This window comes from Simochromis diagramma, unplaced genomic scaffold, assembly GCF_900408965.1.
Source record: "Simochromis diagramma unplaced genomic scaffold, fSimDia1.1 OVJJ01000481.1, whole genome shotgun sequence".
NCBI lineage: Eukaryota > Metazoa > Chordata > Actinopteri > Cichliformes > Cichlidae > Simochromis > Simochromis diagramma.
The window spans coordinates 2,835,719-2,852,169 of record NW_024386898.1 but is presented as its reverse complement, the minus strand read 5'-3'; the positions used below and the strand labels follow the sequence as shown (position 1 = coordinate 2,852,169).

Sequence of the window (16,451 nt, the reverse complement as noted above, 5' to 3'; positions counted from 1 at the left end):
AACACATGGGCTGGAAAGAGACAAATGGGGAGTCCTCGCTCAAAGTCTGAAATATTTTTACAGGTGTTAGGCTCGAGTCCATTACGGTTGGAGCTGTAGAAAGCCACAGCTTTCAAGTGGTCGGCTGCAAACGCTCCCAATGGATTTACGGCATCTTGTGGAAGGAGAGCAGTCACATGTGAAGGACAGGCAAACAGAGTGGAGGTGATAACTAAAGATAGCTAGAGGTCAAAGATAAAATGCCTGTAGCTTGGTGGGTGAACGAATAAACGCTTTATTTTAATAGAGATATTATTTGTATGCACAGATGTGCCTGAAGTCGGAATATTCACAGAAAGAACTGATGTGTTGGTAGGTGAGAGTCTTGTTAGTAGCCATATGGGAGCAGTAAGGAGGGTGACGGGGCGTGAGGGAGGTACCTGTTGGGTCTCATGTACTCCTGTCACTCTGATCTTATCAGGGGGCCAGACCAAGAGGAGGACCAGCTGTCACTCTCCCCGCTCTTTTGATGTCCTCCTTCAGAGCTCTCACACAACACTTCAGAGGAGTCAAGGCTTGTTTTTTGTTCATGATGAGAATTGGTGGCTTTGTTGGCGAGCCAGTTGACAAACCCAACAGTAGGGGGAAAAATGCAAGATAAAGCAAGATAGTTAGTGCTCTCTGAGGATGTATGAGGCCCGGGTGGTTCAATTTAGTAGTTTAGAGCCTGAGGCTGGACAAAAGAGAAGCAATTCCTTGAGCTGAAACAGGACATCCTGCTCATAAAAACGCCAGGACATCCTCACGGAGACACTGAAACTGATAAAAACAAAAAGGGGGAAATGTTACCTAATACTTCACAAATACACTCTCCCTTTTCCATAATGAGCTTATGATTTTTTTTTTTTTAAATTGCACACTTTAGGTACAGTCCCACTAAGCTACAAGGGGACTGTGGAGTAATCATTTTCCCTATCCAAGCGTGAAAACACTAGGAGTGGACTGTTTTTTAATAAAAACACAGACATGCTTGAGCATTAACTAATAAACTTAAAGCATTACTGGATTAAAAGTCAATTTTCCATATCCGACTGATTTATATAATCTCAACTGTTTTTAGCTGAGAGAGCATGTTCACACCTTGCTTTCTGGATCCCTACTTCAATGTTTTTAGCATTTATATATTAACAAAACAAGAGTGGTTTTTAGCCAAGCAGGGAAGGCAATATATGTTATATGGATAGTTGGGTGAAAGTGATGAAGTGTTCAGATATTTGTGGTTTCCACAAGATAAACCCAACCACTTAGATTTACAGGAAATGTCCCTGTTGAATTACAGATAGCTTGTAAGTAAGGTCAGTAGTACTGTTAGATGTGGCAGCATTAAAATCTTGTTTCCGTTTCAATTCCTGAACAGTGATAAAATATCATGATTTGCCCCAGTTCCACGACACCACAGGCCACACAAAATACCATTTTACCACAAGGAAGCTCATTGTGTGCTGTTCTCTGGTAGTCACATAACACGTATGCAGAAATCAAAGTCCAAGCACAGCGTTACTGAGTGAGAGTGACAACAGTGTTATATTACTGATTTGAATTTAAACATGCCCACCAATATAAAAAAGCTACTGTAGTAAAAATGTTGCTGTTAATATTTCTTTTCTTAGCGACATCAGCATTTTATTATTCAAGGAATTGCACATTATTGTAAATGACTAAATTTGGAAAATACTTTTCCACTTGCACATCTGTTTAACATTTATGATTTTTAATTGAAACGCCTCAGCAGCGTGTGGATTTATTTAACCAATCAGATGTTACTTTATTATCTGAGATTACTTTGATCTCCATCCAAAACTGTTATTTGTTTACTTTCGTTGATGATCAGATACCTGAGCTTCCACTGAGCTTTGTATTCGCTGTCAAATTAATTATTATTATATTGTCGTTAATTTTGTCTGCACATATCTTCTCACAAATGTGTGTCTTTACATGGATTGCTAATACAATCTGTACTGTAGTCTGCCCAATTATCTGTGTTCCATTGTTTTGGTTTTTTTTTTTTTCATATTAAAAAAGCTGATAATGTTGGCTTCAAATGCTAGAACCCCACGACTCCCTCACATGCGTGCACAATCTTTGTCTCAGACAATTGCTTAGCAGGAGCGAAAATACTCACAATGCCCTCAGTTACTGAGAGTGCGTGCCCTCCATACACTGCGAACTTTTGAACCAGCTCTTGACCACAGCTTGAAGGGAGTAGAGACAATGGTTAGTAAACATGCTGGAATGAATGAAGGGATTAGGTATTAAATGACAGGATGTGCTTAAAGAGGAACAGGTGGTAGCTGAGAAAGGGCCAGCTAAGCCCTAACATCATGCATCTCCCTGCAGCTTTTTCTCAATTTTCTGCATTTTCATGCTCTGTCTCTATTGCTCTCCATCTTTCACACTTGTCTCTGGTTGCTCATCTCTTCCTGTTTACATCCCTGCTTTTCTAAAGTGTTGTCTCTCTGTTCTCTATCTCTATTGTCCACTTCTACACAACCAGCGAAGCCTGCTCCTTAACCCAAGTCTCAGACTATTGACATTCATTAGATTGGACATTCTGGTCCAGCCCCATTCATATGTACAGTAAGCAAAGGGACAAAAGCCTTCCCACACACTACAGAGCCCATCCCCCATGCAAAGGACTGCAGTTGAGTTGCTGGTTGAATCAGTGGCTTAACTAAAAGCGCAGAGACTACAGTTAAAAACCCAGTCATCTTGTCAACATGTTCGCTCACCACAAAATATCTGGTGACATTTCAAAATACAACCACAGTTTTCACTAAGATGTCATGTTGATAAGCTGTATCATTGCATTTTGCACGTTTGCACCATCAAGTAATAATCTGTGTGTTACTGTGCCAACATACATCTTTTTCAGCTGATCTTAAGTTCTCATATGAGCCAAATCTGCAATCATCCTTCAGAAATCAGTCCATGATGATCTGAAATAAAAACGACTAAATGAGCTACAGGCGAAATATGGCCATGACTCGGCTGTGGCTGTTCTCATGAGTCAGTCTGCTTTGGCTCTGTTATCCAACATGTTAAACTAAAGTTAATCCTTCTTGTTTTCTTGCAGGATCCTGGAAAAGCATGAGACCCCCTCCTGGGCTTCCGGGGGGTTCCACTTTGGGCAGGAGAGGAAAGCTCCTCTCATCGGAGTGGTAATGAGTTTCTGAGCTCACATTTGTCAACATAGTAAATCCACATCTTATATCTGAAGCCCAGCACCCTCTTTCACATGAGGGAAGCAACACAGCCTCAAATAAATCATGTAAAAAAAAAAAAAAGAACTAGATGATGGGAAATATACAACCAAGAAATGAAGAGAATTACACAATAAGCAGCGTGAATTGAAAAAGGAGTATTATATACTGGAGTAACTGTGATGAGGAGATGAAACAGACTGCTTGATGTGATATTATGCGCTGTGAACATGCAGGCAGATTGGGAAGGGCTGGTGTGGATCGGGTTTTGGGATTACCTCGTGCATGTGTAAGAGCAGAATCCCTCCTCCATCTGTGACCCAGTGTGAACCAAGTCAAAATTGAATTACTGTAGTACCTGTCTGTGACACGCCCTTTGTTGTTCTTTTTCTGCTCTCAGTCACGCTTGTTTGTGATATTTACCTTGTTTTTCAGATGTGACATTGTTACAGAATTGCTAACTTCAATCTAAAATAATCTGATTCCCTTTTTTTTAAATCTCTCTTGTTATTTTTGGGTCTTTTACAGAGATGGAGCTATGAATGGACTATTAATCAAATCACATGCATGTTAGCTGAAGAAGTAAGGCGTTCATGCATAATAAGATCACTGTAACTGTAAAAGCCAGCTCAGTGGCGTGCGTTCTTGGCACCGTTTAACTGTCCTAGTACTGAAAGTAAATCAGCATTACACATGCACCTATTTATAACTCCCTGAACACTCACAAGCCTGGACTGCATGTGCATGTAAGGAAACCTAATGTGCTATTTAAATTTTTCTACTTACTTAGGTAATGTACCATCATTGCTTTGATGCTATTTCAATCAAGACTTTTTACAAAAGTATGATATTTAAAAACACTAAACGAAACACCTTTGTTAACACCTTTGACTGGCAGGTGTGAGCCAGGAAGATGCCTCATCTTGATTAGATGTGATCATTTGCCCATGTGTTCACACGTATATGGTGTCAGACTCAGAGCAGAGTGGCTGTAATGAGATCCCACACGACATCTGTAGTCCTTCAGTATGACTTGACCCGTATCCACTGGGAATCCTTCTCCTATGTGTACACAACTTTAAACCCTATAAAATGTCATGGGAAGATCCTGTTTGCAGGTGTTTGCCTGCATACCTGATGCTCAGCGTGCAGCTTTCAGTTCCACCCACCGTGGTTTCGTCACCTTGGCAAATTATTTCCCCCAGGTATCCGAGTATAATAACAGTTAAGATCCTGACTGATTCTGCATGAAAACGCAAGATTTTGCGTGGAACGGGCTTGCAGTAGACAGCCAGGCTTGCCCTCTTGCCACGGTCTCAAACAGCGAGTTAAAAGAAAGTTACTGGCTGATATGTCGGACACGGAGGAACACAATAAAGAAAGCCCAGAGACGGCAAGCATAAAACAAGACCCCTGACCTCTTTGTTATGACGAGATGCTCTCTCAGAGATGAGCTGGCCCTACATCTGGAAAGGTCACTGAACACACAAGGTCAGGCCGTCGCGATCCTGCAATACTCAACATCAAAGACAAGTCCAGCTCCTGTCATGCTCTCTCTGAGCTGGGCTGAAAACAACAGCGTTAATCCCACCGACCACTTGCTGACACTCTTACAAAGAGGACAGAGGTCAGCTGGATGTACGAACCCTAATAAGCTGTTTTGATTGTTGCAACTTTGTGAACTTAAAGTGATGACTTAGATCAGCATGCACCCCCTCCCCCTTTTCCCCTTTGTGTCTAAAACGAATAGAAGAAATGTGCTTCTGCTCTTTATCGAGCATTTCTATTTAAAAGAAAATGCATTTTTTAAACCTCTGAAGGTAAAGTGAACATTTCTAGTTAAAAGAGAGCGAGACTCATGCTGAATAAATGATTCATGAGCCAAAAATAACGGCCTTCGTAATGACTGGATTTGCAGGGACCACATCAAAGCAAAATTTGATCAAATGCTGAAAATGTTTGTCAGGCCTGTAAGCTTCTTAGTTGTGAACTTTGAGGTCACTGCGGCCTCCTGATGGGAGAAAACATTATCAAATATGACCAAAGTAGAGAGGACTGATTTTTGGAAGTGCTGCCTACCTTCATTCATGCCCTTTCACTCACCCCATCTCTGAAAGAATTTTAATGGAAAGATACCGAGGCAGGCTTTTTAGAAACGAGATTATTGGGCAACTTCGTGCAGCTGCCCTCTGCCTAAGCTTCTCATGACAGCTCAGAAATGAGGAGGCTCTTATCATCTGTCATTACTTCTAAATCCCATGTGCCCCATGCTATACACACCGACTGATTTAAAAACTGCACGTCTCTCCACAGAAACCCGAACCTCTGCAGCGACCGTCATCTAGGTGTCTGTTTGCGAAACTCTAGGAGTGGGAGTGTGTGTTTTAGTTCGTCATTGCGAGTATTTACTTACATTCAAACGAATGGGGCTGATAGGTTTAACCCTGTAATTAAACACGACCGGCTGGATTGATTGTTGAAGCTGCGACTTATTAAACCAACAGCTGGGCAGAATCAGGAAAGCAGATAAGGAGCTATCTATGCTAAACTGGGCAGCCACAGTGGGATGTTTGTGAGGATTAAGCAGAGACTTTTCCAACATGACTGATAACAAAGAGAGAGCAGAAGAAGAAGGAAGTTACCAGATAAGACACTGGCGACACTGTTTTGCTCACTAGTTCATTTGAGAAATGTCTACAGTATCTAGCTGTCTGAATATATGAGGAAAAAAGGACACAGTGTACATTAAATATCAGTTTATTCAAATAAGATGATTAACTATAAGCAATCAGCCAAGTGAAAGTAAAATGGTAACTAAACAAGATTTATTTCTCATGTACAGACAGTTATAAGACAGAGAAATGAAATTGTTCAATGCAGCTGCAAGCTATGAGAAAATTCCATTATAGCAATATGTATTTTAAAATAATTAAGTGTAAGGGTTGCATTTTTATACATGCAGTACATACAGTGATTTTTTTTACACTTTCAGATTCATTCATACATTGTTGGTTTTTTTTCTGTGTTTTTTGTCATAGTAATTACACACTCAGTGCACAAATGCGATCCAACTTGAATTAGGGGTTTTCTTACAATAGACTGCATTAGATCTTAACAGTTCTGGGAGGCTAAAGCTCTCTGTGTTTTCCCCAGGAATTCTCATTGTGCCTGGAGGAAACTCTTCTACACCAGGGTCATGACCTTTAAGGAGGCTGGCTGGAACCGACGAATCTTCTTCTTCAGGGCTCTGGAAGCTTTGATGCGGCAGGCTGCGGGCTCGGGGCGGGGTGGGAGCTGCTTGAGGGGCCTTCCAGCTGCGGTGGGTCCCAGCGCAGCCTCAGCCCACACCATGCTTCCCTCCTCATCGTGGCTTTCTGCCTGCTCTCCCTCGTACAGAGACAGGCTGCTGTCGGAGTCTGAGAAGGATTGGAAGCTTTGGCTGGACTCGCTATCTCCGAAGCGGTTGGTGGTGTTATCGCTCATCTCTCCCTCGCTGCTTTCAGCGATGGTGGAGTGAAACAGTGAGGCGCATTCAGCTGAATACTCAGACTCACACCTTGGAGGGTAGTGACTGGTAACGTGAAAGGGTGCTGGAGGGTATTTGGCATTAAGACTGTGGAGAAAAGAGCTAGAAGACACGGAGGACTGGAAGGGGAGTGCAGGTCGTATCCACTGGCCTGGCTTGGCACTCATACTCCGGACCATCTGCATGCTCCCTGGTGCCAGAGCGTGGGGCTCTTTTGACCTCAGACGCTGACCACACGAGGCCAGGAACATGTCCGCATCAGAAGGCCATTTGGCAGTCATCTGCCTCTTCTTCCTCTGCTCTACAGGCTGCTCATACTCCAGAGACTGCAGTCTGGGGCTTTTGCTGGACTTTGTAACCACATGGCTGGGATGCGACTTTGGGTGGGTCTTGTGGGCAGACATGAGTCCAGGACTGTAGAGGCTGGAGTCTGAGCCTGAACCCTGTCTGTATCCCTCTGTTTGACAGGTGGGATTTTTCTGGGTCGCTTTCCCCTTTCCCGATCTTCTGTGGTCTCCCTTTCTTCCAGTGCTCATCTCTCTGGTCCTCTCACAGAAGGAGTCAAAGTTTTGGTGCCTCGCAGCTCGAGGCTTCTCATTGGTTTTCCTTTTCAGTTTCAAAGCCTTGCTTTTACGATCTGCCTGCCTAACTTTGACCTTCTGAGATCCCGCAGGCACAAATTTGGCATGGACAAACTCAGGTGAAGCTGTGTGACTGCTATGAACCTCAAAGCCTTGACTTTCCTCTGCACTAGAGCTATGGGTCATCACCGGTCTTTGCCTATGATCCTTCCTATCTTGCGGCCTTGGCTCTGGATTTTCTCCACATCGTTTGTCAGAAAGGCTCTTTGCTACACTGCCATACCTTTCTTGTGGTTTATCATTTCTCTTCAGCGATGAATAGGTGACCTCATCAGAGCTGTACTCCTTTATGGCAGCAGGATAGGAGTACTGCTGTGGCACCTGTGGGCCTCTCACCGACTGTTTATGGTCTGCAATATTGACCAGCTCTTGGCTGGAGTATGCCATGCAGTGTCTCTTCTCGGTGAAGTCTAATGGAATGATGTTTGTCATCTTAGTTGGAGGAGGCTGCAGCATAAGCACCTCTTTCTGAGCCACTTCAGAAAAAACACTTTTATCTTCAATGGGTTTCCTGCAATAGTCACTGTGTTTCTCCAGAGTTCGACTTCCTGCATCACTCTGGATTTTGCTCAGGCTGCGCTGGAGAAGGTTGTCAATGTAATGTGTCAGTGTCTTTGTCTCATAGGGCTTTTCTAGGGTGTTGTAATTGTTTCCTGGGGGTCCTTGACCCTCTAGTAGTCCATACATGCTTGCTTCACCCCCATTGGAAAAGATGGGACTCTGGAGAGCCACCGCGTGCAGGGGGCTGGGATAGTGGTACTTTTCAGTCCCAATGCGGGACTCCAGATTGCGCTGAAACTTCGGGTCCCCTGTGGAGGTCTTAAGGTTTGGACACATTGGGGGTTTCTTTGCATCCGCAGACTTGTAGTAGCCTGGAACTTGAGCCAGCATTCTGTCAAGATCACCTGATGGAAACAAAAACAGACATTAACTTTCCACAGCTCAGGCTCCTTTTACAAGAAGAAAGACTGTCTTAATAAAAAATTAAGAGATGTCGTTACCAGTTGACACAGGTCTTGGCCGCGCCTGTTCGGAGCCTGTAGCGCTTGCTCGGATCCTGCTGCTGCCCAGATGAAGGCCTGAACCCCGCGGAGGGTTAGGCTGGGTAGTGCTCTCATCAGCAGAACGTCGGCGGCATACATCAACTTGTGGTGGTGGAGGGCTAACGTGACAATTAGAAGGGCTCATGGGAGCGAGGAGAAGGCTTGTTTGTGAAGATGACAGGCTCTCGCTGTACACTGAATTGCACGAGTTTGACAGGGAACAAGAGCCGCCATCACTGAGCTCATAGAAACCTTGAAAGAAAAGGAACAATTCAATGAGGATCTTCTCAGTATTTAAGAGTATGTGTAGTAGGTTGGGTGTATGCTTTAATATAGTGTGCCACCACACCTGAACTTGGCCTGCTGTCACTCTCCAGCTGCTCCGTGGAGGCCTTGCTCACATCCAGCTTCAGCTCACTGATCTGCTGGTCCAGCTGCTGCAAGTGAGTCTTCAGGCCCACATCCTGCTTTCGAAGACGAGACTGAAAAACAGGCAACACATACAAAAGTGTGAGTGGTACACCCTAGAACAAAGACCGTCTCTAAAAAGATTTCCTTAGAAAGGTAGAAGATTTCTAAGCTACACAATAAAGCTTCCCATGCAAACAAGGATTTCACTCAGAGTTTCTTTGTGCCAGTCTCTGAACAGGAAAATTGGTCTTAAAAGTCAAAGTCTATGTCAGTAATGCTGTAATTCCATTAAGATTAGGTCTGTTGTTTAGATAAAAGAAGCTCTAATGTAGAACCATCAGAAAAACAAAAGCGACTCAGCTGTGGCTGATGATTAACCCCAGCAGGACATGGGGGAGCATGGAAGAAGCAGTGGTGGATAACTCATTTCTCCCCCACAGCGAGGGGCTGGCCATTGTGTAAACTACTACAGGAGGAAAGCTTGGGGGTTGGGGCGAAGCACTGCTTACTTTGCAGCTTGAGTGGGGTATTTACTGTTACAGTGGTTCTTAAAGTGAAATCTCTGGAGTCAGTGCCTGCAAACACACTATTTTATGAATGCTACATTCTCTTGGAAGATCACGTTAGATCATCTGGTTTCTATTTAAACTGAGACCATTCTTGGAAAACTCCCAGTGGTTATCAGCATGATTGCAAAACGCAATTTAAACCTTATGCTGTCTGATGCATTTGACCAGTGCTGCATGTCAAGTATAGCACCCTAATCCCTTGCACTTCCTTTAAAATGCTCATAACAGCAGCCTGCATGGAAAAAGCTTGTCATGGAAAACTCCACAGAGCTCTCTGTCTCCACAACTCCTCTGATGAACAAGACTCCCTTGATTCTTATCCACAGCAAAAGTTCCATTTTTTTTTTAAATTTCCCAGCATTAGTGGTTAATGATTGAGGTTTGACCCCCTGCGGTCCTCGTGCACCAAGTGCGCGCGCACACACAGCTAAAAAGTCCTCGGGTCCTGCAGTGAACCTTGATTTATGACACCCATCCTACTTCCTACCCCCAGCTGAGGACATAAAAGTGTGTCTGGTAATAATTGAAGGCGGACTGCACATGAGCATCAGCTGACGGAAACCCCTTCTATACAAATAAACTGTTTATTAAAAATAAATAATAAATAAATAAATGTGAGCACAGTGAAGCTCTCTAATATTTAATGAAAACTGCAATAAAATATCATGACAGCATCAAGCTGTGCATAAGCATAGTATCACAAGAGATTCTGTTGTTTTTATTCTTTATAGATTTTTAATGAAATGATATCTTACCAGCTGTTGCTTCAGGGCTGTCAGGGTCGCCTCCAGTCGCTGCTCCTCGGCCCCCATGAGCCGCGCACCTTCTGAGTCTGCATTGACCGAAGTGACCGGTTCTTCTTGGTCGACTCTCAGCGCCCAGTTCACCATATCGCTCTGTCTGTCCCGGAGAAGCTGCAGCTCGTGCAGCCCTGCCAGAGCAGCCTGCAGCCTCTCTCCGACCCTGCTGCGGTCCACTACGGCTGCTGCGCTCAACATCCCCGTACAAGAGCCCTTCCTGCTCAGCATGCTGAATGATCAGCGCCGCCCGGGAACATCCAGAAACACAATGCCGTTAAGGATAACCGCTTCCCTTCTCCCCCGGCTCTTGTTGTGCTGTTTGGATTTTAAACTACCTGTTAGAATAAATTTTGAGTAGAGAATAGCGACTAAGCTCCTCCCACAGACCAAACGGTCCTCCTCCTTATTGGCTGACACGTCGGTCCCAATAAACATCTGGTTCCAATCCTCCCCATTCAAGTCCTCGCTGACTGAAGCTGCCCAGGCATGCGCAAAGTTCATCTGCGTATTACCACAAGATACCGCAGACACTTTATTATGCGATTTCCATCATTCTTTTGTTGCTATTAATCTCTCCAGTAGCGGAGCAAAACAAAGATCCGGAATCATCTTTGTGGACATCTGCCAATGTTTTCAGGGAAAGTAGACGTGAATAAAAACGACAAGTATTTCTGTAGTCACGAGACAACGCATTTAATCCCATCAGAGGCATGAAATTCAACAAATTTGAGGCAGAAAGTTCATCTTTAAATTGGTGTGATCTCGATGGCGCTTTTAAAAAAAGTCTTCTTCAATATAATCTTCATCGGGTTAAAACTCACACAAATCATAGTTGTTCATTTTTGTTTTTATTGTTATTATTTTGGAAATGGATTAAAAATTAAACAAATGCAATAAAAGAGACTGGTCGGTTGATATAGACCAATGACAGATAAACAGCTCCATCGTGTGGTTGAACAGAAAGATACAGATATAGCCAGTTTATGACACTGGCTATTTTTTTTAAACTCATCATCTCTATAATGAGTTAAAAACAGCTGCTTTAAGCTAAGACAATGACTAATAAACTCAATTTAGTCTTTTAGAAATTAAACTGCATTTTATTAAGGGATTATAACGACACAGCATTTAAGAATGACAAGCAATGCCTCACCTACCTCGTGTCACTAAGTGTTAAGAGCCAGCTTAGCAGCACATAGTGGGAAGGTGGTGATGACTGTGGATAAACAATGAGAAAATGTATACAGAACTGAAAAGAAAGACAATGATTTTTGATGAGACAGTACTGATATTGTAGGGTCTAACAATATAAAGCAACTTGGGGCAACTCTTGTTGTCAGTTCATGTTGTAGAAATAAAGTTTATTTGATATGATATGAATCACGTGGAATGCCCACCAATTACATACAGTGTAGTTTATACATATTTTTAATGGGTGAAAAAAAGCCAAAGTTAATAGAGTCAACGATTGGAACAAATCTACACACCCGAAACATTGGAAAGCACAACTTCAAATAAAACCTTTCTATGAAGATAAACTCCACAGTATCTACTTTTGAGTAAAAAATGAAAATGTTGTGCCTTATCTGATGAATTTACAATTACAGTCACAGTAAAAAGGAAGAAAACTCAAGCTTTCATGTATCAGGACATAATAACAATTATCTCTTTCTAACCAGGTTTTAAATTAAGCAATTACAACCTCACATGAACAACAACACATGCCAAGTTACACTGTCATTTTTTATTTAACAAAAAGAGTCAAAATACAGAAAGAGTGTGTGGAAAAACTGCATACGACCCATGATTCATGACCTTGTAGAACAAACTTTGACAAAAAATTGAAGTACTTGTTTTCTGTGTGGCTTTATCAGTGTCTCACCTTGTTGTGGAGGAATTTTGACCCACTCTTCTTTACAAAATTGCTGAGGTCAGTGAGGTTTGAGGACATTTGTATATACACAGCTCTCTTAAGGTCCCGCCCCAGAATTTGACTCAGATTGAGGTCTGGGATTGTTGTCGATTTGCTGCTGTGCTTGGGATCAGTGTTGTGGTGCATGGCCCAGTGTTAACCACGCTTTAGCTGTCAGGCAAATGGCCTCACATTTGACTCTAATATACTTTGGTATACAGCAGAGTTCATGGTCAAATCGATGACTAAATGTTTTCCACTTGTGAATAATCTTCCTCACTGCAGAATCATGGAATTGGCATTTTTTGAAAATGGCCTTATAATCACTTCCCAGTCAGGTTGGTAGCAACTATTACTTCTTTAAGGTCATTACTGATGTCTTTTCCTCCATGGCACTTTCTTACCCTTTTAAGTGCTATTGACGCTCTAAGGATGCTGTAAGGATGTATTTACAACGTTGAATTCTCTCAATTTTTTGTGTGTTTGTCACACTTAAATATTTCAGATCATTAAACAACATAAATTAATTGTGGCGTATCGCATCTTTGGAAAGCTGATTTCAATTTCTCCAGCCACACGCAGGCCTGGTTACTGCTACACCTGTTCTCAATCAAGAAACTTGAATTGGACCTGCCTTAAAAGGCAGACATCATGCTGCAATCAGAGGAAATTCAGAAACAAATGAGAAACAAAGTAATTGAGATCACTCAGTCTGGAAAAGGTTATAAATCCATTTCTGCAGCAAAACACGGTGAGAGCCATTATCCACAAACAGCAAAAACATGGAACGGTGGTGAACTTTCCTGGGAGTGGCCGGCTGACCAAAATTACCCCCTAAGACTGCAGTGATGTCTCATCCAAGGGGTCACAAAAGACCCCAGAACAAATTCCAAAGAACTGAAGGCCTCACTTGCCTCGGTTAAGAAGAAAGAAAGAGCCATAAGAAAAAGACTGGGCAAAAATGGCCTGAATGTCAGAGTGCCAAGACGAAGACCACTGCTGAGCGAAAAGGAACATAAAGGCTCTACTTAGTTTTGCCAGAAAACATCTTGATGATCCCCAAGACCTTTAGGAAAATACTCTGTGGACTGACGAGACAAAAGTTGTACTTTTTGGAAAGTGTAGAAGTAAAAGTAACAGCATTCCAGAAAAGAAACATGATACGAACAGTAAAATATCGTGGTGGTAGTGTGATAGTCTGGGGCTGTTGTGCTGCCTCAGAACCTGGAAGACTTGCTGCTGTTAAAGGGAACCATGAATCTGTAAAGTATCCTGAATTAGAATGTCTGGCCATCTGTTCATGACCTCAAGCTGAAGCGCACTTGAGTTCTGCAGTAGGACAATGATCCAGAACACACCAGCAAGTCCACCAACGAATAGATTAAGAAAAACAAAATGAAGACTTTGGAGTCAAAGTCTTGACCTAAATCTGATTGAGATGCTGTGGCACAAGCTTTAAAAAGGTTCTTCATGCTTAAAAGCCTTTGGCCTTTGTTCTTTCATATAGCCATTAATTATATGTTATACTGTATAAAGATTCCAGTCTTGCTCTTTTATGGAATGAAAATCTAAATCCAACAAATGTTAGTAGACTCAGTATGACTCTTAGGACAAACTTCGGAGTTCTTTCCAACTCAGCTGCTGTTTCAATAACTAAGAAAAACAACCTACTTGATTTTTGCCAGAAATCGGATAAGAAATAAATGACAGAAAATGACTGAGCCACGGCTTCATGCTATGGGGGGCGGCATGCGACTGTTCATTTACAATTAGATAAATAATATACATTTATTTATTTAACAAAAAATACACCGAAATGAAGATACATTGTGTGGAAAAAATAAGTACATCGTCACTGCTTTTATAGGGATAACAGAATAAGTAGCATCTATTTGCTGCTAGTCAAATGAGCAGTGCTTGATTGACTGATCATCATCAAGCGTGAGCAAAATTTTGGCAGTTTGCTGATCTGGAGCATTCAGGTGTGCATTAACTCAATGCCACAATAAGAAAAGATAGAGGGCCAATAATTAAATTAAATAGGAATAAATTAAATATATAAACATCCATCCATTTTCTGTCGCTTATCTGGGGCCTGATCGCGGGGAAACCAAAGTGTTCCCAGGCCAGCCGAGAGATATAATCTCTCCACGTGTCCTGGGTCTTCCTCCGGGCCTCCTCCTGGTGGGACATACCTGGAACACCTCACCCAGGAGGCATCCTTGTCAGATGCCCAAATGACCTCAACTAGCTCCTTTCGATGTGGAGGAACAGCGGCTCTACTCTGAGCCCCTCCCGGATGGCCGAACTCCTCACCCTTCGGAGAAAACTCATTTCCACCGCTTGTATGGGCGATCTTTTTTCTTTCGGTCAGTACCCAAAGCTCGTGACCATATGAGGGTAGGGATGTAGCTCGACTGGTAAATTGAGAGCTTCGCTTTTACACCATCAATTGCTACCTTATCGTGGTGGAGGGGTTTGTGTGTTCCAGGGATCCCAGGGGCTTTTTTGTTGGGGGCTTTTTGTCCTCTGGTAGGGTCTCCCGTGGTAAATTGGCCACAGTTCACACTGCCTGGGATAGCAGGGCCCTGTCCTGGAGCCAGGCCCGGGGAGGGTGCCCAAGGGTGAGCGTCTGGTGGCCGGGCCTCAGTCCATGGTGCCCGGTCGGGCATAGCCCAAAAAAAGGGACATGTGCTCACCCTCCTGTTGCCCACTACCCGCACACATTGTATGCTTTGCGGTGGAAGGGGGCAGAGACCCTTGCTGGTAAATCCCCAGCTACCAACATGGAATATATAAGCAATTATTTCCAACATTAGTTAATTAGTTTCCAATTGCAATTCATTAATGATATATTTAAATAATCATTTAATGACAAATTTATTTAATTCATTTTGGCATTTGTGGCCCTTCAATGAAATATCAGGAATGATTTAAAACAAGCAATTCTTGTAGTCCATCAGTTTGGGCAGCGTTAAAAGCAGGTGTAATGTGTTTTTACTATGACTGGACATTGCTGCTGTTCACACTGAATCACAGGTGGAAAATCAGGCTGCCCGAATTGAAAATAAATGTTTGTAAGTGCTAATAAAACAAGCCCCAGAATGAAAACAAAATGAGGCTAATGAGGCTAATTAGTTCTTTGCCTTATATAGTGTACAAAGGTTGCAGCCTTGTTCTATCATGGAAATGTTAGTAGACTCCTAACAGTATGACTCACAGAACATTTGAGAAAAAAACGAGTAAATTAATTAATTAGTTAAATATATACACAGTTAATCAAATATCAGTTTATTTCATTTTAACATTTAATAAACTATTTATCTGTTCATTTCAATTTTTAATTCATTAATGACACATTAATCAACTCTAACTCCACCCATACTTACACATACCCACATGCATGCTACATGGGATTAAGAAAGCTTGACTAACAACAACATGGCTTAAAAAAAATGAAGACACCAGACACTAGAGGGTGGTGTTACACAACTTCTCAATTTATGTGAGAATCCTTTTTACACTTTGCTATATTGTTGGTGCATACACTTTTATGGACGTGGCATTATCGCTCTCACCTGGAATTCTGATCCTGGATGGAAAAATAAAGCCATGTCACTCCTTCACTATGTAGCGGATCGTGAAACATGAAGATTATTTTTAAGATACAAAGCTAAAATCATTTGTTTACCAACCTCTGATTGCACAAACACATCCGCATCACTTTGACAGCCCACTTTGGCAGGACCCCCATCAAGATGCTCACATTATAGCAAACATATACAGTGCATTGTGAAGCCCACTCCTTACAGGGATAGCGTCATGTCCTTGTGATGGTGCTGGAATAAAACACTGCTTTGTGATGCCTGGATGTAGCTGTGCCCTCATCGCCTTCAAAGCACTTCCTTCAATGTGACATCACTTGGGGTACTGCTCCAAAAAGGTCCCCCTTTAGCAGGCAAGTACGTACCTAGTTTCTTATCCTCTTCCACTTGGACTTCCAAAAGCACATTTAACTACTTTGCCAGGCCAAGTCCAAAAATATCTATCTTTGTGTGCCTTTTTTTTTTGCGTGCTGCATTTATCAGCATATTTTCCATCCTCCCACTTTTTCCACACACTTAAGGTATGATAAAACAGACAAAAGCACATGGGTGCGGATCCCTTTTATGGTATCCGTGACACTTCTTGAAAACAGCCAAGACAGGACGAGTGTTTTCTACATGCTCAGGTAGATTTCAGAAACAAAGCAGCAGACGATGATGCCACAAACAGGATGCGCGTGATGGAAGGGGTAAACATTAGGTGCT

The 16,451-nt window shown here is 42.5% G+C and overlaps 1 protein-coding gene across 1 annotated transcript; it reads right to left on the bottom strand.

Annotated features, from left to right (window-relative positions):
- Positions 1–5,996: 5,996 nt before the first annotated feature.
- Positions 5,997–10,581, bottom strand: dact2 (dishevelled-binding antagonist of beta-catenin 2). Its single transcript, XM_040034479.1, has 4 exons — positions 10,185–10,581; positions 8,799–8,931; positions 8,408–8,701; positions 5,997–8,311 (listed from the first exon to the last, which is right to left on the bottom strand). Exons 1-4 carry the CDS (start codon positions 10,455–10,457, stop codon positions 6,423–6,425), a joined length of 2,589 nt encoding a protein of 862 aa, XP_039890413.1. The 5' UTR covers positions 10,458–10,581; the 3' UTR covers positions 5,997–6,422.
- Positions 10,582–16,451: the final 5,870 nt, after the last annotated feature.